Source organism: Capra hircus, chromosome 1 (assembly GCF_001704415.2).
Source record: "Capra hircus breed San Clemente chromosome 1, ASM170441v1, whole genome shotgun sequence".
Classification (NCBI taxonomy): domain Eukaryota; kingdom Metazoa; phylum Chordata; class Mammalia; order Artiodactyla; family Bovidae; genus Capra; species Capra hircus.
Window position 1 is genome coordinate 724600 of NC_030808.1, and position 24715 is coordinate 749314.

The window sequence follows — 24715 nt, forward strand, 5'->3', positions numbered from 1 at the left end:
TGAGGTGGAATTCAAAGCTGATGCATGCGCGCTCAGCTGCTCAGTTCTGTCTGACTCTTTGTGACCCCGTGGACTGTAGCCCACCAGGCTCCCCTCTCCATGGGATTCTCCAGGCAAGAACACTGGAGTGGGGTGCCATTTCCTCCTCCAGGGGGTATTCCCGACCCGGGGATCGAACTGCGTCTCCTGCGTCTCTGGCATTGATGGGCGGGTTCTTTACCACGGAGCCACCTGGCAAGCCTGGAATTCAAAGCTGAGGGTCTTCTATTTTCTGAAGCTTCCCAGTTGCTGTGGGGCCCCTGTGCCTGGCACAGTCCCTGGCTGACCGCCAAGCAGGGACTGAGGAATATCCACTGAATGAGTGAACAGTAAAGACAGCATATGAGACCTGGTTCATAACAGCCACACAGATGGAGTGTCATTTAACGCACATGGACTAAATAGAGAGTAAGGCTTTAATTGAGCACCAGCATTATACGAAACGTGTCCGCATAGGAAAATAAACCCAGTCCAAGTGTCCCTGAGAATCCAGAGTCTGCACTCTGTACAGTGCTTGGTGAGAGCAACTTCTGAGTCGACGCCATTTCTCCCGTCAGAATGTCGGCACTCTCAGACTCCCCAGTGCCTTGGTCTTTCTTCCTCATTTTATATATTTTTGTTTCTAACCATTTAAAACTTTTTTTTTTTTTGGTGGTTTTGTTTTTTTGCCACATGGCTTGTGAGGTCTGAGTTCCCTGACGAGGGACTGAACCTCGGTCCTCGGCTGTGAAAGCATGGAGTCCTAACCACTGGGCCTGCCGGGAAATTCCCTAAAACCTTTCTATATTAGTGAATACACAAGACTGAGAATCATACCTCTGGTGGCCAGCCTCAACCTTTTTCTTTTTTCTGGCCATATCATGTGATATGTGGGATCTTACTTTTTCAACCGAGGATGAAACCTGTGTCCCCTGCATTGGAAGCATGGAGTCTTTTAACCACTGGGACGGACCATCAGGGAAATCACAGTGGCCAACATTTTTTTTTCAAATCATTAAGGCCTTTAAAAAGTGGCAAGTTCCCAAGGTTTTGCCACATGAGCATTTGGAGTTCAGCTCCTTGGTGGTGTGGATGCTGTCCCGGCGTCTGCGTGAGCTCTCCATCTGGGGTTTACTCAGGCGCTCTCGGCCCGCCCTGGCTGGCTTCTCTGACTGCCCTTGTGGGAAGATAGGACAAGGAGGGGGTCACTGCGCCCGGCTGAGTGTGCTCCCTCCTTGGACATCAGCTGGAAGGACCCCTGCCCATGTCAGGTCCTGAGACCGCAGCCGGCCCCAGGGTTCGGCTTGCAGCTTTCAGACACTTCTGTGATGACGCTCAGTTTGTCAAAGACTTCATTCTCATCAGAGAGCGGGAAGGAGAATAAGAGAAGAGTGCTGTGATGAGGGTGGCTCATAAACTGCAGGGAGGGGAAAAAAAAGAGTTAATTAACAAATTTTCCCATTTCTTTTTCTGGGCTCACAATTTTCTACAGAACTCCTGGCTGGAAAATGCTGTTTCAAAAAAAATGTAACAAGAGTATGACACTTCCTCACAAAATTAAAAGCAGAATTACCGTATGAACCAGCAATTCCACTTCTGGGTCTACACCCAAAAGAACTGAAAGCGGTGTCTCAGGGAGATGCATCAGTACGTCCCCGTCTTCAGGGCACCGATCAAATTGCCAACATCTGCTGGATCATCGAAAAAGCAAGAGAGTTCCAGAAAACATCTACTTCTGCTTTCTTGACTATGCCAAAGCCTTTGACTGTGTGGATCACAACAAACTGTGGAAAATTCTGAAAGAGATGGGAATACCAGACCACCTAACGTGCCTCTTGAGAAATCTGTATGCAGGTCAGGAAGCAACAGTTAGAACTGGACATGGAACAACAGACTGGTTCCAAATAGGAAAAGGAGTATGTCAAGGCTGTATATTGTCACCCTGCTTATTTAACGTATATGCAGAGTACATCATGAGAAATGCTGGACTGGAAGAAACACAAGCGGGAATCAAGATTGCTGGGAGAAATATCAGTAACCTGAGATATGCAGATGACACCACCCTTATGGCAGAAAGTGAAGAGGAGCTAAAAAGCCTCTTGATGAAAGTGAAAGAGGAGAGTGAAAAAGTTGGCTTAAATCTCAACATTCAGAAAACAAAGATCATGGCATCTGGTCCCATCACTTCATGGGAAATAGATGGGGAAACAGTAGAAACAGTGTCAGCCTTTATTTTTTCTGGACTCCAAAATCACTGCAGATGGTGACTGCAGCCATGAAATTAAAAGACTCCTTGGAAGAAAAGTTATGACCAGCCTAGATAGCATATTCAAAAGCAGAGACATTACTTTGCCGACTAAGGTCCGTCTAGTCAAGGCTATGGTTTTTCCTGTGGTCATGTATGGATGTGAGAGTTGCACTCTGAAGAAGGCTGAGCACTGAAGAATTGATGCTTTTGAACGGTGGTGTTGGAGAAGACTCTTGAGAGTCCCTTGGACTGCAAGGAGATCCAACCAGTCCATTCTGAAGGAGATCAACCCTGGGATTTCTTTGGAAGGAATGATGCTAAAGCTGAAGCTCCAGTACTTTGGCCACCTCATGCGAAGAGTTGACTCATTGGAAAAGACTCTGATACTGGGAGGGATTGGGGGCAGGAGGAGAAGGGGATGACCAAGGATGAGATGGCTGGATGGCATCACGGATTCGATGGAAGTGAGTCTGAGTGAACTCCGGGAGATGGTGATGGACAGGGAGGCCTGGCGTGCTGCAGTTCATGGGGTCGCAAAGAGTGGGACATGACTGAGTGACTGAACTGAACTGAACTGAAAGACAGGAGCGGACCGCGTGCCCACCCACATATGTGTGCGTGCGCTCAGTCGGTTCGGTCGTGCCCGGCTCTGTGTGACCCCACGGACTACAGCCCGCAGGCTCCTCTGGCCAAGGGGATTCTCCAGGCAAGAACACTGGAGTGGGTTGCCATGCCCTCCTCCAGGGGATCTTCGCGTGGATCAGTTTCTTCCCAGATATCAAACCCACGTCTCCTGGGTCTCTTGCATTGGCACGTGGATTCTTTACCACCTGGGAAACCCCATCCACGTATGACTGGATAGATATTGTGTTGGCCAAACATTTGTTTGGGTTTTTGTTATATCTTCCAGAAAAATCCAAACAAATCTTTTGGCCAACCCGATAGAATGTAGTCTATCCATATAAAGCAGTATTTTTCAGCCTCAAAATGTATTCAAGTTCCGATCCACATCACATTGTCGAGGAACCTTATGCTAGGTGAAACACGCCAGACACAGCAGGACAAACAGGGCACGACTCCACTTACATGAGGCACTCAGACTAGGCAAATTCAGACAGAAAGTGACGGTGGTGGCCCGCGGCTGGGGGAGAAGGGAGATGGGGAGTTCTACTTAATGGATCCGGCTTGTTTTTCGAGATGAAAGAGGTTCTGAGGATGGAGGGTGAGGAAGGTTGCACAGCGATGTCCATGCACTCAATGCCACTGAACTGCACGCTGAAAACTGCATATCGTGGCAAATTTCACGTTATGTGTGTGTTCAGTTCAGTTCAGTTCAGGCGCTCAGTCATGTCCGACTCTTTGCGACCCCATGAATTGCAGCACGCCAGGCCTCCCTGTCCATCACCAACTCCCGCAGTTCACTCAGACTCACATCCATCGAGTCCGTGATGCCATCCAGCCATCTCATCCTTGGTCATCCCCTTCTCCTCCTGCCCCCAATCCCTCCCAGCATCAGAGTCTTTTCCAATGAGTCAACTCTTCGCATGAGGTGGCCAAAGTACTGGAGTTTCAGCTTTAACATCATTCCTTCCAAAGAAATCCCAGGGCTGATCTCCTTGCAGTCCAAGGGACTTGCAAGAGTCTTCTCCAACACCACAGTTCAAAAGCATCAATTCTTTGGCGCTCAGCTTTCTTCAGAGTCCAACTCTCACATCCATACATGACCACAGGAAAAACCATAGCCTTGACTAGATGGACCTTAGTCGGCAAAGTAATGTCTCTGCTTTTGAATATACTATGTAGGTTGGTCATAAATTTTCTTCCAAGGAGTAAGCGTGTTTTACCACAATTTTAAAAATTTGACAATAAATCTGCACCTCCTGTGCTTAGTGATCACAGGTCCTCCTCTGACAGTTCCTCTTGTAAACCCGGACGGAGACTTAGGGACGATCCTGATGCTGCCCTGGGCATCCTTGCCTCGAGGAAGCTGGCTTGGGATACACGTGTCTTGGAATAAATCACTCTCCTGTGCATCCTCAGGCTGAGTTGGGGGCCCCTTCTGGTGCTCCCCAGCGCCCTGAGTGTCCCTTTGTTCAGCCTTCAGCCCTGTGCCATTCAGTACGGCAGCCACCAGCCACATGGAATGTGGCCGGTCTGAGTCTATGTGAGCTGAGAGGTAAAACACACACCAGATTTTGAGGACTTTGTATGAAAAAAAGAATGTAGATCTTTCAACAAATGAAAAAAATGATTGATTCCATGTTGAAATGACATTTTGGATATATTGGGTTGCATAAAATGTATTACTTTTATTAATTTCAGCTGTTCTTTTCTGTTTGTTATTTACTAATTGGAGCCTAATTGCCTTACAATGTGGTGTCAGTTTCTGCTGTACACTGAAGTGAAGCAGCTATATGTATACATACATACATATATGTATCTTCCCTCTTGGGCCTCCCTCCCCTCCCCATCCTATCCACCTACGTCACCGCAGAGCCTGAGCTGAGCTCCTTGCGCTTACAGCTGTTCCTGCAAGCTATGTGTTGTTGTTTTGTGTTTTGCTTTGGTTTTCTTGGCCGTGCCTCATGTCATGCAGCATCTTAGTTCCCCGACCAAGGATGGGATCTGTTTCCCTTGCAGTAGAAGTATGGAGTCCTAACTACTGGACTACCAAGGAAGTCCCCTGCTCCTTTTCACTTCTGAAAAAACTGTGCATGCATGCTTAGTGGATCAGTTCAGTTCAGTCGCTCAGTCGTGTCTGACTCTTTGCGACCCCATGGACTGCAGCACACCAGGCCTCCCTGTCCATCACCACCTCCCGGAGTTTACCCAAATCCATGTCCATTGAGTCGGTGATGCCATCTAGCCAGGTCATCCTCTGTTGTCCCATTCTCCTCCTGCCTTCAGTCTTTCCCAGCATCAGGGTCTTTTCAATGAGTCGGTTCTTCAAATCATGTAACCAAAGTATTGGGATTTCAGCTTCAGCATCAGTCCTTCCAAAGAACACCCAGGACTGATCTCCTTTAGAATGGACTGGTTGGATCTCCTTGCAGTCCAAGGGACTCTCAAGAGTCTTCTCCAACACCACAGTTCAAAAGCATCAATTCTTTGGCATTCCGCTTTCTTTATGGTCCAACTCTGACATCCATACATGACCACTGGAAAAACCATAGCCTTGACTAGATGGACCTTTGTTGGCAAAGTAATGTCTCTGCTTTTTAATATGCTTTCTAGGTTGGTCATAACTTTTCTTCCAAGGAGCAAGTGTCTTTTAATTTCATGGCTGTAATCACCAACTGCAGTGATTTTGGAGCCCAAAAATATAAATTCTGTCACTGTTTCCACATCTATTTGCCACGAAGTGATGGGACCAGATGCCATGATCTTCGTTTTCTGAATGTTGAGATTTAAGCCAACTTTTTCACTCTCCTCTTTCACCTTCACCAAGAGGCTTTTTAGTTCTTCTTCACTTTCTGCCATAAGGGTGGTGTCATCTGCATATCTGAGGTTATTGATATTTCTCCCGGCAATCTTAATTCCAGCTTGTGCTTCTTCCAGCCCAGCATTTCACATGATGTAGTCTGCATATTAAGTTAAATAAGCAGGGTGACAATATACAGCCTTGACGTACTCCTTTTCCTATTTGGAATCAGTCTGTTGTTCCATGTCCAGTTCTGACTGTTGCTTCCTGACCTGCATACAGGTTTCTCAAGAGGCAGGTCAGGTGGTCTGCTATTCCCATCTCTTTCAGAATTTTCCACAGTTTGTTGTGATCCACACAGTCAAAGGCTTTGGCATAGTCAATAAAGCAGAAGTAGATGGTTTTCTGGAACTCTCTTGCTTTTTTGATGATCCAGTGGATGTTGGCAATTTGATCTTTGGTTTCTCTGCCTTTCCTAAATCTAGCTTGAACATCTAGAAGTTCACAGTTCACCTACTGTTGAAGCCTGGCTTGGAGAATTCTGAGCATTACTTAGCTAGCATGTGAGATGAGTGCAATTGCGCGGTATTCTTTGGCATTGCTCTTCTTTGAGAGTGGAATGGAAACTGACCTTTTCCAGTCCTGTGGCCACTGCTGAGTTTTCCAAATTTGCTGGCATATTGAGCACTTTAACAGCATCATCTTTTAGGATGTGAAGTAGCTCAACTGGAATTCCATCATCTCCACTAGCTTTGTTCATAGTGATGCTTCCTAAGGCCCACTTGACTTCGCATATCAGGGTGTCTGGCTCTAGTGAGTGATCACACTATTATGGTTACCTGGGTCATCAAGATCTTTTTTGTATAGTTCTGTGTATTCTTGCCATCTCTTCTTAATATCTTCTGCTTTTGTTAGGTCCATATCATTTATCTCCTTTATTGTGCCTATCTTTGCATGAAATGTTCCCTTGCATTTTGAAATTAGAAAATCTCTAATTTTCCTGAAGAGATCTCCCATTCTATTCTTTCCCATTCTATTGTTTTCCTCTATTTCTTTGTACTGATTAGTGAGGAAGGCTTTCTTACTTTGCCTTGCTATTCTTTGGACCTCTGCATTCAAATGGGTATATCTTTCATTTACACCTTTGCCTTTAGCTTCTCTTCTTTTCTCCTTATTGCCAAATTAAGACTTAAATTGAAGAAAGTAGGGAAAACCACTAGACCATTCAGGTAGGACCTAAATCAAACCCCTTACGATTATATAGTGGAAGTGACAAATAGATTCAAGGGATTAGATCTGACAGAGTGCCTGAAGAACTATGGACAGAGGTTCATGACATTGTACAGGAGGCAGGGATCAAGACCATCCCCAAGAAAAAGAAATGCAAAAAGGCAAAATGGTTGTCTGAGGAGGCCTTACAAACAGCTGAGAAAAGAAGAGAAGCTAAAAGCAAAGGTTATATAAGTATGTAATATCTTGGGGCTTCCGTGGTGGCTCAGGGGTAAAGAATCTGCCTGCCAATACAGGAGACACAGGTTAGATCCCTGGGTTGGGAAGATCCCCTGGAGAAGGCAATAGCAACCTTCTCCAGTATTTTGCCTGGAAAATCCCATGGACAGAAGAGCCTGGCAAGCTACAGTCCATGGGGTTGCAAGAGTTGGACACGACTTAGTGGCTAAAGACCAACAACCTCATACTACCTCAATCTTGGTTACAAAGCCTAAAACACTTATTATCCCAGAGGGGGACGTTCCCACGAGGGGACACGTTAGGGAGTCCATCAAACTGTAAGTTATAGCTGCCACCTTCTCACGTCAGGATGCTTGTGCCAAAAAATTAGCTGGCCAGGAAAGCAGTCAGGAGTCACTACTCGGGTCATCAGGAGGAGAAAAGGCTGCTGCTACATGGTGGGGCCTTGGGGGAGGGGTGGCTCCTGCCCAATTCTCATGGCACGTGGAGAAGCACAGGAGCCGGGGTCTCTGGCGTCCTGTGACCAGGGGCTCAGCCCTCGCAGAGCAGAGCGTCTGAGTCGCCCCTGTCAGGTCAGCAGCGGCTGGTCAGGCGAGAAGAAACAGCAGAGCAGTGAGATCACGGGTGTCACTTGTGCCTCTGGGACCAGCTGCAGTGGTGGGGCTGGCCCTTGTTCCCTTAACCTTCTTCTTGTAACCTTCCCTGGGGGAGGAGATCGACTCGGCTCTTAGAGAAGCCGCACCCCTGGGTCCTAATGGTTTACGTGCAGGCTGGAGTGGATGCTGCGATGCTCCACCCTCACCCCAATCCTTAGGAAGCAGGGGCTTGCTCCCTCGGCTGCTGGGAGTGGGGCTCCCCCCATCCCCTACCCTGGGAGGCTCCCTGAGCTGAAGGAACTGCTCCATCCAAACTGCGCCTCCTTCCTGGGGGAGCCCACACCCAGCCCAGGGGAGACACGGGCTTCGCTTCACATTTCCTTTCACTTCATTTCTAATGAGAATATAAGCAAGATTTCATTTCTTAAAGCTGCTTCTGTCCTACAGGCTCTATCCAGGTACATTCTTTCTTCCACCCAAACATTTTGAAAGTAGCTTTCCTGTAGTTCAGTTGGTAAAAAATCTGCCTGCAATGCAGGAGACCCTGGTTCGATTCCTGGGTTGGGCAGATCCACTGGAGAAGGGATAGGCTACCCATTCCAGTATTCTTGGGCTTCCCTGGTGGCTCAGCTGGTAAAGAATCTGTCTGCAATGTGCGAGACCTGGGTTCCATCCCTGGGTTGGGAAGATCCCCTGGAGAAGGGAAAGGCTACCCACTCCAGTGTTCTGGCCTGGAGAATTCTATGACTGTACAGTCCATGGGGTCACAAAGAGTTGGACATGACTGAGCGACTTTCATGTTCACTTTTTCTTTTTCTCCACTTTCCTGGAGGAAAAAAAAAATAACTGCTTTCCTAAAGCCTGGGACACATCCTGTAATTTCAGTTGCTCTCAGACACTCCCTGCTCTGACACTGCTCCTGCCCCTCCACTGTCCCTGGCTGTTCGCTGGCACTCAGCCCAGAGTCCTCTCTTTCCCATCTTTTCCGCTCTGAGCTTGGCTTAGCCCCCTTCTGCTCCGGGGCCAGCACCTTGGCTCTCTGACTACTTGGGGCTCTGGGCATGGAAGGTCAGAGAAAGAACAAACATCCAGGCTGGAGGGAGGGCTTTTAGGAACAAAACCTCTGCCCTCTACCCCCTCCCTATAGAGCTGTTCCCCGAGCTCAGACTTCTCTGAAAGGGCACCAGGAATGGGACCTACGTGCAAGGCGTGTGTCATCCTGCAAGAAACCATGCTGGGCTGAGTTAGGCGGCTCTGACTGTGAAGGTCAGCGTCTTCTTATGCACGCGCATCTGGCTCCGTGCCACTACCTACCTCTTTAAGGTGCTGTGGAAGAGAATTCCTCGGGGGGAAGGCATGCCTGGCCTTCCTGTAAACGCACCGCAGCAGGAAGAAGCAGCCAAGCAGTAGCAGGAGAGCGGCGCACATGGAGGCTGCCAGGATGCTGGCCACCATCCAGGACGGGGTGGTTTCTGCAGGGATGAAGGGCTGGGTCATATTCGCGTCATGCTTTCACCATCATGATCTAATGGTAACCCCTTACCGCTGGGGTGGGGCCGGGGTGGGGGGGCACACAAGTGTGTCTCAGAAGGAAACAGAGCAGCTATTTGAGGATCTGGAGGTTTTCAAGTCTCACCCTTTCCTACCATTCTCCAAGTTGGGTTTCTGGGGCATGATTGCTGATATGCCCCAAAAAGCAGCAGCTGCACAAACTCTGATCCCCATTATCTACCCACAGGGGAGCCATCAGCTCCCTGTTCTGCTGTTCCATCAGCAGATAATGGGGCTCCCCGGGCCCCAGAGCCCCAGTTGACACACACGTGCTACAGTGTTTTGTACTGAGAACTGCACTGGGGACTCCACCTGACCGCCTGCACGCAGAGACCTCCCCTAATGCTAGTGCGGTGCCCAGCAGCCTAAAGCTGATCTCTGGGTGCCCCCCTCCCTTCCCCAGCACCTCTGTGAGCTCCTGTCTGGAAAAACCCGAGGCTACCAAAATAATTCTCCTTTGTTTTACCAACTGTTGACATTCCTTTCTTATTAAAAAGCTCAGGACTGTAAAGCCTTCCTCTCTCCCAGTGAGACCTAAATTAGCTCCTACAATCCAGGAGTGTCTTTCTCAAGGATCTGGAAGCCAATCCTTTGACATGTCACCATCAGGATGGAGCATCATGACAGGGGAAGAGTCTCTGTCTCAGAGTCCCAGTGGGAAGAACGTCGTAGGTGACAAAATCCAGTTAGCAGCAGACGCAGAAAACGGCCTAAGTGCGTTACCACCACCCCACGCGCCCACCCAGTTTTGGTCATTTGTCACTTCCGTGACCCAAATCTCTTTTCGTCCTGATTCCCAATTCTGTCTTTAAAATGCCCCATCAGCTCTTTCCCCTCCTCCAGTCACGAATGAACCAAATCTGTTTTTACCACCTTAACTGGTGTCCAGCTTTATCTTGGACCGTCTCCAGGGGGTCACCCTTGGTGGCCCAGCTCCCCTCACTTAGCACCAGGCCCCTTTGCCAGCTGCCTTCCTGGCCTCCCTGTGACCAGCCCTGTCAGCCAGCACCACCCTCCTGATGCAGACTGAAAGCATTGGTGCTGGGAGAGGCCAGGAGAATGAACCTTGCCCTGGAAGAGCAGGGCCTTCTATGGGGATTGCGGCAAAGTGTCAACTCTTACTTCCCCAGGGCAGATCAAAGAACCCTGATAGGCACACAGTCTTGGAGCCACCTGGACGGCAGGCCCCCTGCTGGCCTCTCCCAGCACTTGGCACACTGTGTGGCCATAGACACTCCCTAAACATCTAGTGAATGGTGAGGGCACCCATCATGGGGAAGAGGCTGGACAGGCCTGCTGCCCCCTCTTGCACTGTGATTAACACTGGCAGTGACCTTGCAGCCTGTCCAGCTTGTGCCCTGGCCGAGTTCAGGGAACTCACTCCTTATCCTTGCACCCTATGAATTCTCGTTTCAGTTACTAGAATCGAGTGGTGGTGCCTTTAGCAGGTTCAACTCAGATGGGTTTTCTGGATGGATACAGGGTCATGGGGCAAGGGAACTGGTAGGGGTGGCCCTCAGGCTTTACGAGAGCTGATGATGGTAGGTCAGCTTGTGATCTGACGTCCCAGCTCTGGAGGAAGTTTCAGGACCATCTACTCATCTCTCTATCTTTCCACTTAATATTTCTGTAGCTCTTTAATTTGCCATGCATCAGAATTACCCATGAAATATTCATTAAACATTGACTCCTGGGCCCCACCCTGGCACGGTTGGTGACACTGTGATGACTCCCTTGGGGGCAGCTCCTGGGCCTCCTTGGGCCTCCAACCCAGACGTTTCAGCATCTTACACAGGACATTATTCCATGGGCATACCCGGTTGATGGTGATAAAATTCAAAAGATGCTATTGTGACTTACCGAGAAGGGGGAATGGGGAAGGAGAGGGGATACTGCTTTACACAGGCTGTGACCTGTAGAAGAATCTGGTACTGAACTGAACTGAACTAGTAATCAACACTATCTGTGTGAAGCCCTTAACTTGCTTCAGTCTAGCTGGCCATGCCTCACGTGAACTCCCTTTTCCTGTCTCACCCTCGGGCAAGTCTTCCCTTTGCTTCAGTATGGGATGAATCTGTAGGCATGGGCGGAGATGTTACTTCCTGTTATTTACTTGTTGAGCTGACTTCCGGCAAGATACTTCATCTCTCTGAACCTTCACCTTCCTTCTGGGAAAAGGGAAAAGAACCTTTCCACACTTTCACTGAAAACTTGTGAGGTTTAAACAGGAGAACTACATTTAAACAAACAAACAAACAAAGCCCTAAACTGATGTTTGACAGAAGCAGGTTTTCAGTGGGCTATTCTTTTCTTTTATAAAATGTCTGGATTTTGTTAATGAGCAATCATTTAGAGTTAGAAGATATTTGAAATACTTTCCTTTCTGGTCCAAGTGTGTGCCTCATGCCATGGTTCGTGACATAAGCCTGAAGTAATATTTAAAGGTGTGATTTTATTAAAAAAAATTTATTTGTTTGGCTGTCAGGTCTTACTTTCAGGGCTCTAGAGCACATGGGCTCAGTAGTTGTAGCACAAGGGCTAAGCTGCGCTACAGCACATGGGATCCTCGTTCCCCGACCAGGGATCAAACCTGCATTGCCTGAAATGGAAGGTGGATTTTTAACCACTGGAGCATCAGGGGAAGTCCCTAAAAGTATGATTTGAATAATGTCCTTATTAATAACAGTAATGACACCTAACCTGTACTGCAGGCTGACTCTGTGCCTGGCACTGTCCTGGGTGACACCTTTGATTACTCTCATCCTGTAGATGAGGTGATGGAGGCAGTGGGCAGTTCAGGATCTGCCCCAAGTCACTCATTGTGCTGGAATTCACAGCAGGGAAGGATGGGACACGGAACAACCAGGCATGTACTCAGGCCTGGAGAAAGCAGTTGGCAGGTGTTTAGAGGAAAGAGCGAAGATCCCAAAGTCAGCATGCTAGTGATTTAAACAGGATGGGTGCTGCCAGGGCACAGAATTCTCATTCAAGCACAAATGATTCACGAGCAGAATAAAAAGGTAGGCTTTTGGGAGTTCTCCGGCGGTGCAGTGCGTAGGACTCTGTGCTTTCACAGCCAAGAGCCTGGGTTCAATCCCTGGTTGGGGAATGAAGATCCCACAAGCCTTGAGGGGCAGCCAAAAAAAAAGGTTTTTTTTGGTTTTTATTAAGGCAGGCTTTTGTTATTTAGAGGCACTGGCTGAGAGGCTCAGCCATAAGGTGGAACACAGGCAGATGGGCTTAGCCTTGGACAGCAGTGCCTCGGCACTAGCTGGGGGCTACAGAAAAAAGAGAGAGGCAGAAAATCCACTGTAGAGAGACAGCAAGACTCCATCTTCTATGTGGCTCTGTAATCCTGAGAAACCGTGCTTAATATTATTGCAGAATACTTTTGGATGACACTGGAAAGATCACGTGACCGGGTGAGATGAGAAATTTCTGGATTTGGGCAAGTAACTTTGTTCATCTACAAAACAAGGGAAAGAAACCTCAACAAGATTCAGGAAACTCCAGGCTGGTAAGCCTGATTCAGTGTCCAGAAAAAGATACAAAAATTCTAAAATGGATCGTTAAGTAGCCACTTGTTGTTTGTTGTTTAGTCACTAAGTCATGTCCGACTCTTGTGACCCTCTGGACTATGGCCCACCAGGCTCCTCTGTTCATGGGATGTCTCAGGCAAGAATAACTGGAGCAGGTTGCCATTTCCTTCTCCCAGGATCTTCCCAACCCAGGGATCGAACATGTGTCTCTTGCACTGGCAGGCTGATTCTTTATCACTGAACCGCTAGGGAAGGCTGAAATTATGGCAAAGTTGTGTTTGACTCTTTGAGAGTCTATGGACTTTAGCATGCTAGGTTTCCCCGTCTTTCACTATCTCCCAGAATTTGCTCAAATTCATGTTCACTGACTTGGGGATGTTATCTAATCATCACATCCTCTGCAGCGCCTTCTCCTCCTGCCCTTAATCTTTCCCACCATCAGGGTCTTTTCCAGTGAGTCAGCTCTTGGCATCAGGTGGCCAAGGCATTGGAGTCCTGGCTTCAGCATCAGTCCTTCTAATGACTATTCAGGGTTAATTTCCTTTAGGATGGACTGGTTGGATCTCCTTGCAGTCCAAGGCACTCTCAAGAGTCTTTACAGGCACCATAATTTAGAAGCATCAATTCTTTGGCATTCAGCCTTCTTTATGGTCCAGTTCTCACATCCATACATGACTACTGGAAAAACCATAGCTTTGATGACCCAGACCTTTGTTGGCAAGCTAATGTTTCTGCTTTTTAATATGCTGTCTAGGTTTGTCATAGCTTTTCTTCCAAGGAGCTGTGCTGTGTTGTGCTTAGTTGCTCAGTCATGTTCGACTCTTTGCGACCCCATGGACTGTAGCTGGCTAGGCTCCTCTTTCCATTGGGATTCTCCAGGCAAAAATACTGGAGTGGGTTGCCATGCCCTCCTCCAGGGGTTCTTTCCAACCCAGGTCTCTTGCACTGCAGGCGGATTCTTTACCATCTAAGCCACCAGGGAGGTGTCTTTTAATTTCATGGCTGCAGTCACCATCCGCAGTGATTCCGGAGCCCAAGAAAATAAAATCTGTCACTGTTTCCACTTTTTCCCCATCCATTTGCCATGAAGTGATGGGACTGGATGCCATGATCTTAGTTTTTTGAATGCTGAGTTTCAAGCCAGCTTTTTCCATTTTCCTCTTTCACCCTCATTAAGAGGCTCTGTGGTTTCTCTTCACTTTCTGTCATTAGAGTGATATCATCTGCATATCTGAGGCTGTTGATACTTCTCCCAGCAATCTTGATTCCTGCTTGTGATTCATCCAGCCTAGCATTTCACATGATACACTCTGCATATAAATTAAAGAAGCAGGGTGACAATATACAGCCTTGACATACTTCTTCCCCAATTTTGAACCAGTCAGTTGTTCCATGTCTGGTTCTAAGTGCTGCTTCTTGATCAGCATACACATTTCTCAGGAGACAGGTAAGGCGGTCCAGTATTCCCATCTCCTGAAGAATTTTCCACAGTTTGTTGTGATCCACACAGTCAAAGACTTTGCATAGTCAGTGAAGCAGAAGTAGATGTTTTTCTGAAATTCCCTTGCTTTATCTATGATCCACTGTACGCTGGCAATTTGATCCCTGGTTCCTCTGCTTTATCTAAACCCAGCTTGTACATCTGGAAATTCTTGGTTCGTATACTGCTGAAGTCTAGCTTGAAGGATTTTGTGCATAACCTTACCGGGGTGTGAAATGAACACAACTGTACAGTAGCTGGAACATTCTTTGGTGTTGTCCTTCTTTGGGACTGGAATGAAAACTCACCTTTTCCAGTCCTGTGGCCGCTGCTGAGTTTTCCAAATTTGCTGGCATATTGAGTGCAGCACTTTCACAGCATCATCTTTTAGGATTTGAAACAGCTTAGCTGGAATTCCATCACCTCCACTAGCTTTGTTAGTAGTAAAGCTTCCTAAGGCCCACTTGACTTCACACTCCAGGATGTCTGGCTCTAGGTGAGCGATCACACCATCGTGGTTATCCCAGTCATGAAGATCTTTTTTGTATAGTTCTTCTACGTATTCTTGCTACCTTTTCTTCATCTCTTCTGCTTCTGTGAGGTCCTTGCTGTTTCTGTCCTTTACTGTGCCTATCCTTGCATGAAATATTCCCTTGATATCTCCAATTTTCTTGAATATATATCTAGTCTTTCCCATTCTATTGTGGGCTTATTTTTCTCAAGCTGTGTTCTTGGAAATGCTCCTTCTCAAAAAGGGTATTGAAAGATCAAATATGCTAAAAATGCTCATATATAGCGTGTTTTTTTCTGAGAGGGAGATGGGGTGAACCTTCATGTCCAGGCCCATCTGACTACAGGGCTCTTGTTTTGAGAAATATCCCATAAACACTCATGGGACACAGTTGGGACAATAATGCACTTGGCACTGGGTGTTGATTTCAGCTGATATTTGCCAAAAAGTCTTTCACTGTGACTTTGCAGACAGTCAAACACAACAGCTTACAAAATAGTCCAGTGTGTTCCTATGGATTAGTGACCAATAAGTAGGCATATCCTGGACACACCAACGGTTTAAACAACAAACTGTTAAAGATCCTGAAGCTCTTCCTAGCAATTCAGTTTTTCTTTGATAAGACAATGCAAAATTGGGCAAGAAATACATCCAATGACCAAAACCAACATTCGGGAAGAACTTGATAAGCTGACGTGATGAAGCACCATGATGGCAGCAACACAGCGGCCTCAGGACTGCAGTGACACAGATGGAAAATTTTCCCCTTTCTCTGGAGGAAATAGTTTTTTTGCATATGGATACTCAGTTGCTGGGCATCATTCGTGTTGCTTTTTGTTTTCAGACCTTTTATTTTATATTGGAGTATAGCCAATTAACAATGTTGTGACAGTTTCAGGTGCACAGGAGAGCGACCCAGCCGTACAAATACAGGCTTCCAGTCTCCCTCAAACTCCAGAGGGAATTCTTTTATTACAATTGCTCTCCTTTGTACTTCTGCAATCCCCAGATCACTGCTTTGCTTTCCAAAGGGACTCCATAAATGAAAAGAGCCAGGATCAGACCTGCTTGTATGCATCTGAGCTGGTGGATCCTCTGGACAACGTCTTTAAATAACAAAAGGCCCCTCATCTGTGTGCAGACTGTAAGATTTTATCATCTCGAATGATAACACATCTGTCTATAATTACTCAATGTCTAGGCCAACTGGTACCTTCCTCTTCCCTCTGTTCCTCCTTCTCTTCCTCCCTCCCCATGTTTTAAGAAACATCAAGCGTGGAGGCACTCTACTAGACACTGGGGTACGTGTGCCTCATATGTGGGGGACTGTGTTGAGGTTCTGGTGCCATAATTCATGAGGAACCCTAAAACTATCTTGCTGAGGACAGTGATGGGGTTGCCAAACTCTTCCCATGATGTGTGAAGGAACTGGAGTGTGCAGCCTGGGAAGGAAAGGTGTCTAGCAGAGGCCATCAGGGCTCGACCTTTGCTGGGTGGTCTTGGGAGGCCTGAGACTTGCTGAGGGAGCCCGAGAGGTCAGAACAAGCACACTGGAGGTGCGTGTGTGTGGGGAAACCTTAGCCCTCTGGACGGAAGGACTGTCCATCAGTCCCTTGGGTCTAGGAGTGAACAAGCTGCCTCAGAAGGTGGTGGTCTCCTTCCCAGCATGAGGCTCAGTCAGTCAGGGATGAACTGGAGTTTGAGCTGGGTGATAATCTCCAAGGAGTCTTTCAGCTGGCACACTCAGTGAGAGTCTCTAAAGCCACTTAAGATGCTCAGAGGAGGGAATTCCCTGGCGGTCCAGGGGTTAGGACTCTGCTTCTACTGTAGGAGACACGGGTTTAGTCCCTGTTTGGGGAATGCAGATCTCATGCAGCCTTGCAGCATGGGGCCCCACCACCACCACCCACGTCCAAAAAAAAAAAAAAGAGGGTGATCAGAGGACACAGAACAGCAGATGGTGCATCTGAAGACTCACCGTCAATGGTTGTTTGCTCACAGACAGGCTCACTCCATTCCCCAGCTTTGTCCCGATCAGGAAGAAACCCTCGAACTTGAACACAATAAGTTGTCTGTGACTCAAGATTTCGGAGGAACTCGAAGTCATACTGACCAGAAATTGAAAACTAGTAACAGAGACAAAAATCAGAACATGCCTCAGCAGTGAAGGGACATTTCCCATCACCCCACCCCATCCCGCCACCTGCCACTTATTGGTTATAATCTCTACTTCAGGCTCAAAATAGGAGGATAAAGGAAGCAGATGCTCCTCCCACATCACCTCAGGTGACCCTGAGATCATTCTAAGTGGGGAGGAGGGGGAAGGGCAAGGACTGACCGTGGTCCTGGCAAACTGCTTTATTCCCTGAATTCCCTAATTTAAATGATTTGCAAACCATCCCGCTTTCTTTTTTTTAAAGGTAAACCAGTTGTATGGGTTGAATTTTGTCCAAATTCTTACATTAAAATACTAACCCTAGTACTTTCAAAAGTGACTTGGTTAGACAGAAGGTCTTTTTAGATGTAATCACGTAAATGAGGTTATTGGCACGGGCCCCAATCCAGTATGACTGGTGTCCTTAAATGAAGAGGACATTTAGACACAGGCGGGCACATAGAATGCCACATAAAGATGAAGGTGGGGATTGGGCTGATGCCTCTATATACTAAAGGATCCAAAATTGGCTAGCACCCACCAGAAGCTGGGTGGGAGGCCTGGAACAGATCTTCCTCTTGGTCCTTAGGAGGAACCAATCCTGCTGACACCTTGATCTTGGACTTCCAGCCTTTAGAACCTCAAGACGACACATTTCTGTCGCTTCATCCATCCAATTTATGGTACTTTGTTACTGCAGCCCTGGCAAACGAACACACCAGCCAACTACAGTAAGACCCAATGTGATTTCCGGCCCTAGCTGCCTGGGGTTCTCCTCTGAATCACTTCTCCATTCACGCACCTGGGCTGTCCTCCTTGGGCGGCTCATCTCACCTCAAGGATATACACCATAGCCTGCCTCTGGTGAGGCCATCCCAGACTTATCTTAGTTTAATTTGAATATAAGATATCGTAATTGATGACATGTTTCTGAATTTGAGAAACCAAAATAGTGTTGCAGGGAAGAACAAAATCTGACTCCACATTGGATCTGTTTCTTTTACTTTAACCTTTGCTTCCTATGAGGATACTATTTTGTTGTTCACTATGAGGATACTATTTGTTTTTGTTCACTACGAGCATACTATTTATACATAATGGCCTGCCTGGGGGTACCCTGCCCCTCTCCTTTACTATTAAACCAAAGTGTCTTTGTTCAGGATCCTGTCTACCTGTGAACAGCCGCCTATAGGAAGGAAGAAATGAACACATCCCCCTCCACCGCCACACCCCCAAGGTTGGCCATTCCAGGAGATACTTGCAAGATGAATAGCCTTTTTACTTCCTCACTTCCTCTCCCTCTCTATTCTATAAAAGAACCTGGCATCCAGAGCCTGATAAGAAGGTTATTTTTGACACATTAGTCTGCCATCTTCTCGGTTTTCTGGTTTTTCAAATAAACTCATTTTTTCTTGGCTCAATATCTTGTCTCTGATTTACTGGCTTGTTGTGCGGTGAGCGGAGTGAGCATGGACTTGGTAACAATAGTTTCCAGCAAAATAAAGGGAATTAAAATAGTGCATACAGCTTGTATTTCCAGCATGGTTACAAATTCCTTTTAAAAGGGCCTTATGAAAAATTTGCCGTGTGAATAGGAGTTTCAACAGAAACTGAGCAGAGACTCTGTTTTTACTTTAGTAATTGTTTACTTTTCTTTGGGTGCTGGGCTTGCTGACAGCTTGTCTCTATTCTTTTGTTGTATGAGAAGCTGAGCTCACTGAAGGCAAGAACTGGATTTTACCAATTGAAAAATGAAGAGTATAGTATAACTTCTAATGATTAAAAACAGAAATAAAAACAAAAATCCCTGGCTTTCATTTCCAGAAACCCAATATCTTGAAAACCTTACAATGCATTTTTTTTTCAAGGCTAAACTCAGAGGCTGACACGTCAGAAGCAGATAGGGAAGAAATGTGAAGTCCTTTTTCTTTTTTAACTTCTGGACAGCTTCTTTCTTTTTCTTTTTTTAAAGATTTATTTACTTTTTTGCTGTGATAGTCTTTGTTGCTGTGCTCAGGCTCTCTCTAGTTTTGGCAAGCTGAGGTTACTCTTCGTTGAGGTGAATGGGCTTCTCATTGTGGTGGCTTCTCTTGTGGAGCACAGGCTCTAGGACACATGGGCTTCAGCAGTTGTGGCAAATGGTTTAGTTGCTCCACGGCACGTGGGATCTTCCTGGACCAGGGATGGAACCCATGTCTCTTGCATTGCAAGGCCGATTCTTAACCACTGGACCACCAGGGAAGCCCCAACTTCTGGTTTTATCTCCCGGCTGTCTCCCACCAAGAAGAAAGAACTTCTAGAAGCTTTTAATGTTTTTAGCTCAGGGACCTGAACTGGTGGCACTCTCTCAGAGACACCTGCATTCTAAAAGGGAACCATTTAATCCTATTTCTTTCAGGCTGCTGTAAACAGAATGCCAAAGACTGGGTGGCTTATTGAGACACATTTCTTTTACACAGCTCTGGATACTGGGAAGTCCAAGATGAAAGCACCAGCAGATCTGACCTCTCAGGAGGGCCTGCTTCCTGGTTCATAACTGGGTTTTCTTGCTGAGTCCTCCCCAAGGGGTGGAAGGGGTGAGGGAGCTCTCTGGGGCCTCCTTTAAAAGGGTGCTAAGATCTACCTCCTAATACCATCACACTGGGGATTGGATTTCAACACGTGAATTTGCAGGAGGGTGAGGGTGGGGATGGGGTAAAGCAACACAAACACTAAGTTGATAGCATGATAAACTGGCAGAGGTGGCCCTGCAGGCAGTAGTGAGAGACACACTTTGGGGAGCACGCAGCCTTTCCAATACTCTGTATGTTCACACCAAAGTCTTCCATACCCCAGGCAGAAGGAAGGGACAAATGTGTAACCAGATGCCAGTCCTGAGGGCATATTCTAGATAAGAAGCTAAAGATAGACTGGGTTTTGCACTTCATGCCTGGGGCAGGAGGCACTCAGGCCCTGGGTAACTGTGGAATCTGAGTCTTAGGATGGGGAACACATGTACACCCATGGCTGATTCATGTCAATGTATGGCAAAAACCACTACACTATTGTAAAGTAATTAGTCTCCAATTTAAAAAAAAAATCACAGTAGGCTGCTAGCTTCAGGAGTTATCTTTGTATCTCAGAGTTTAGCAGGGATCCCTGCGTTCGACAAGTGATCATAAAACTTATTGTTCTGTATTGTTTCCTAGGCACATGTAATCCCAGGGTCTTGACCATAAGCAAAATCATCTCTCCTGTGAAGAAGGCAGATATCCTGTATCACTTAACGAAGCATTTTAAAAAACTGAAGTGTAGTTTATACACAATATCTTAATGGTTTCAGGTGTACAACAGTGTGATCTGATATTTGTATATGTTATGAATTGATCACAATGGAGCCTTTTTTGGGGGAAATTAACTTGAGATTTTGGGGGACTACACTGTAAGTAGATATAAATGTAATTACATTATTCCTCAGACAATACAGGATTCCCGGGTAGTTCAGCTGGTAGAAAATCTGCCTGGAATTCAGGAGACTCTGGTTCGATTCCTGGCAAGGGTTGGGAAGATCCACTGGATAAAGGATAGGCTACCCACACCAGTATTCTTGGGCTTCCCTTGTGGCTCAGCTGGTAAAGAATCCACCTGCAATGCAGGAGACCTGGGTTTGATCCCTGGGTTGGGAAGATTCCCTGGAGAAGGGAAAGGCTACCCACTCCATTATTCTGGCCCAGAGAATTCCATGGACTGTATAGTCATGGGGTTGCTAAGTGCTGGACATGACTTCACTTCACTTCAGATAAGACACATGGGTGACCTGTTCTTGCCAAATACATGAGCATTAGTGATTTAATGTAGAGGAGATAACATATATGTAACGTAACTTACATAACATATATGTAAGTCAGTTTAGGACCAGAAATGACATTTGGCTCAGAAGCACTAAAAGAATTAAAGGTGATCAAAGATGAATGAAAATAGCATTTTAACCTGTCTACACAAGGGGAAGGGAATCTCACATATTGACCCGTAACACACTGTTCAGGCAATGGGACACGTTTACCTTTCTTTTTACTTTTTTTCATTATGCCATTAAATTTCTCAACAATCCTGTGAAGTAAGTGATTGCTGCTGCTTAGATGCATCAGTCATGTCCAACTCTGTGCGACTCTATGGACTGCAGCCTGCCAGACTTCTCTGTCAACAGGATTATCCAGGCAAGGGTACTAAGAACGGATTGCCATGGCCTCCTCCAGGGGGGCTTCCTGACCCAGGGATCGAACCCAAGTCTCCTGCATTGCAGGCAGATTCTTTATTGCTGAGCCACCAGGGAAGCCCCAAAGTAGGTTGTTATCCCCACTTTATTAATGAAATGGGTTATATGCCCATTTTGCAGACCTGAGAAGCTGAGGTCAAGAATGTGACCAGAGTCACACAGTGGCAGGGGCAACATGCCAGCAGGGTCTTTCCACTCTCAGCTCATGTTTTGAAAGGCATTGTTCCTGAAAGAGGAAGAAAGCAATGGGGAGAGGTGGGGTCAGTCCTATAAAATGTGACGCCCACCATTCATCCAGGGCTGGGGCTGCCCTGACCATGGACTTGACTATTCTGTGGTGTATGCGGGCCCTCATGCCATGAAACAGTAGTCATTCACTGGTCACCTGATTCTGGTGACCCCAAGTTCCCCCAGCCAGTGGCTGAGTCAGCTTGGCCTTCTCCAGCAATTTCCCTCTGGGGAGAGAAAGGCTTGTTCTCCTGCACCAGACCACCCAGGAAGTCTGCCCTTGAACCCCGGGAAGTGTGACCAGACACACCAGTCACCCCCAGAATGGGTAGCTTCTGGAGCTCAAAGGACCAGGCCTGAGAGCCTCTGGACCATAAGGTGCTGCCACCTGGCAAAGCTTTTCTCCATCATCATGACCTCCAGCCATGCTCCAGCTGAACAAAGCACAGGGAGCTGACAGCTGCAATGTGCGTGATTCACTGCACTTACCTTTTCATCAGAGCCATTTTTCCAATATTGCACATGATAAGTCCATGAGTTATAAATGTTCCTCATGGTCCACGGTTCAGGTTCATTCTCGATTCTTGGGGCAAAGAAACGCATATGTAAAGAATTAGCAAGTGCTTCTACTTGCATTCTGGGAGGTCCGATAGTGGCTGAGGATGAGGACAAAGCAAAATGACAATCAAAATTCACATGTTAAAACCATCAACATATCAACATTTACTTTTCGTAACTGGGCAGACCAACTGGGTTACTGAAATACTCTGCCCTTGATACACCACTGTGGTGATATTGACTGATGTGGCTAAGAACAGTTAGATTTTGTTTCTTAAAACAAACAAAATAAAATCTTTTTACCTTTGCCTTTATTAATCAGGTTTGGTCCTTTTATATTTATTGTGATTTCTGATATATTTGCAATTACTCCAACTACATTACTTTGTGTTTTCTATAAAGACTGCTTTTTTTGTTTTTAATGGCTCATTCCTCTCCCCTCCTCCCTTTTATTTATTTATTTTTTGGTTGGGTTGAGTTTTCTTTATTTCCATTGCTGGGTTGGAAGCAAGAGATGGTATTTCTATTTTTAGTGTTTAACCTATATAATTAAACCACTTTCCAACAAATACATTTTCCAACCAAGTCTGAAACTACTCCCCTCTCCCCAAAGCTCTTTTACTAAACATTCACATGATGGGTTCCTTCAACTCATTTGGGTCTCTGGCCAATTGCTGCCACCTCAGAGAGAACTGTCTCACCATGCTATGTAAAGAGCAGCTCCCACCACTCCCTGTCCTGGCATCTTACTGTATTTTCTTTAGAGCCACGGTCACTGTCTGTCATAAAATATGTATCTGTCTATTTATCGTCTGTCTTCCCAACTGGAATGTACATTTCACCGGGGCAGGGGTTTTTGTCTTGTTCACCACTGTAGCTTTAGCACACAGTAGGTGCTGTGGCCTCAGCACACAGTAGGTGCTGGCACACGGAAGGTGGTCAATAAGAACTGTGGAATGAATCATAAATGGCCCCTGGCAATCATGCTGTTTGAGTTATACCTGGTATTCTTGTCTGGCAACTGTTACATTTGGGGGGCTGTGAATAGGCCTGGGTTAGCATTCTACCCTATTTCTACTCTGCTAGAAGCTGAAGACCAAATAAGAACATTCATCATGTTTTACCGAAGCAAGCATAAATAGGTTCCTGTGACATTTTGAAGCACTCTCCCATCATATAAACTTCAAGAGGCAAATATTGGATGCGGGGTTGTCATTGCTGAGAGCCCTGCCACAGAGGAAGCCTGGGTGTGGATTCCTGTGCTGCTTGCTCATCACCCCTGTGACCTTGGAACAAACCGCATATCTACTGATATTTGGCATCAGTTTCTAAAGAGAACTTCCATAAATGGGCCCTAGGATAGGATTTGGAACCAGTCAGGAACTGGTAAGTCTGCTCAGTGCAGGAGCAGAAACCTGTACTATGTTTTTTGCCTTATGCTGATCCTGGCCTGTCTCTCCCACAAACTCCCTTAAGGTCACAGCCCTCTTTGTTACAGCCCCTTTGCTCCTCATCCAAGGCCATCCACTTGGTGGACACTCAAAGAATTTCTGCCCATGGGCCAACCAACGGGGAAATAATCAAGGCAGGGTGATGACATTACAATGAGATGAAAACTAAGGGGGCTTACTGTCATCCACAGGACAGAAGGTGATGTTTATCCAGTCTGAACTCTCATCAGCAAATTCAGCCCTGACTCTCAAGGTGTGGTCACCATACTTGGAAAGACTTGAGAAATCGCATTCCGTCGACAAAATACTTGTGCATCTATCTTGGAATTTCTTGTAACTACAAAATCAGAAAAAAAAAAAAAATCATGAGAATTCTATTTGGGAAATTAAAACAGAGGGAGTCTTGTTCAGGCTTCAGAAGCAGGAACGCAGGCCCTTGACCTTGCTTCTGACCTGCTTGGACACTGCTTGGATTCCATGACTGCCCATAAGCACAGCTAGTCAGTTTAGTTCAGTCGCTCAGTCGTTTCCGACTGAGGACCTTGGAATTCTTGAGCTTCTCGTGAAAGTGAAAGTCACTCACTTGTGTCCGACTCTGCAACCTCCCAGACTATACAGTCCATGTTATTCTCCAGGCCAGAATACTGGAGTGGGTTCCTTTCCCCAGGGGATCTTCCCAACCCAGGGATCGAACCCAGGTCTCCTGCATGGCCGGCGGATTCTTTTCCAGCTGAGCCACCAGGGAGCTCCTGGAGGTCTGGCCAATCACTCCCGGTGGCTGGGAGCCTCAGTCTCAGTCTCTCTGAGGTTGTCATTGCATATATGCATTTTCTAAACTCTGCTCCATGGGACCTTAATGATCCTTGACGTATCATCAAGACTTTCAAAAATAATCCATCCCATGGTCAAACAATCTGGGGCAAAAACAAGGTGAAACATGAATAGATATCTCTTCTCAACAGAACTTCTCAGAGCACGTGTCTTTCCAAAAAGGGGTTGCTGCTGTTGCTAAGTCGCTTCAGTCGTGTCCGACTCTGTGTGATCCCATAGACAGCAGCCCACCAGGCTGCCCTGTCCCTGGGATTCTCCAGGCAGGAACACTGGAGTGGGTTGCCATTGCCTTCTCCAATGCATGAAAGTGAAAAGTGAAAGTGAAGTTACTCAGTCGTGTCTGACTCTCAGCGACCCCATGGATTGTATCCTACCAGGCTCCTCTGTCCATGGGATTTTCCAG

The 24715-nt window shown here is 46.6% G+C and overlaps 1 protein-coding gene across 1 annotated transcript in view; it reads right to left on the reverse strand.

The window, feature by feature from the left end:
* IL10RB (interleukin 10 receptor subunit beta) overlaps nucleotides 433–24715 on the reverse strand; it is a 30520-nt gene continuing 6237 nt past the window's right edge. The window contains exons 3-7 of the mRNA XM_018046602.1: nucleotides 23661–23818; nucleotides 21962–22128; nucleotides 16813–16960; nucleotides 9068–9225; nucleotides 433–1435 (exon numbers count right to left, since the gene is read on the reverse strand). Of these exons, the coding sequence (XP_017902091.1) occupies nucleotides 1286–1435; nucleotides 9068–9225; nucleotides 16813–16960; nucleotides 21962–22128; nucleotides 23661–23818 (781 nt within the window). The 3' untranslated portion in view covers nucleotides 433–1285. The remainder of the gene's footprint in view (nucleotides 1436–9067; nucleotides 9226–16812; nucleotides 16961–21961; nucleotides 22129–23660; nucleotides 23819–24715) is intronic.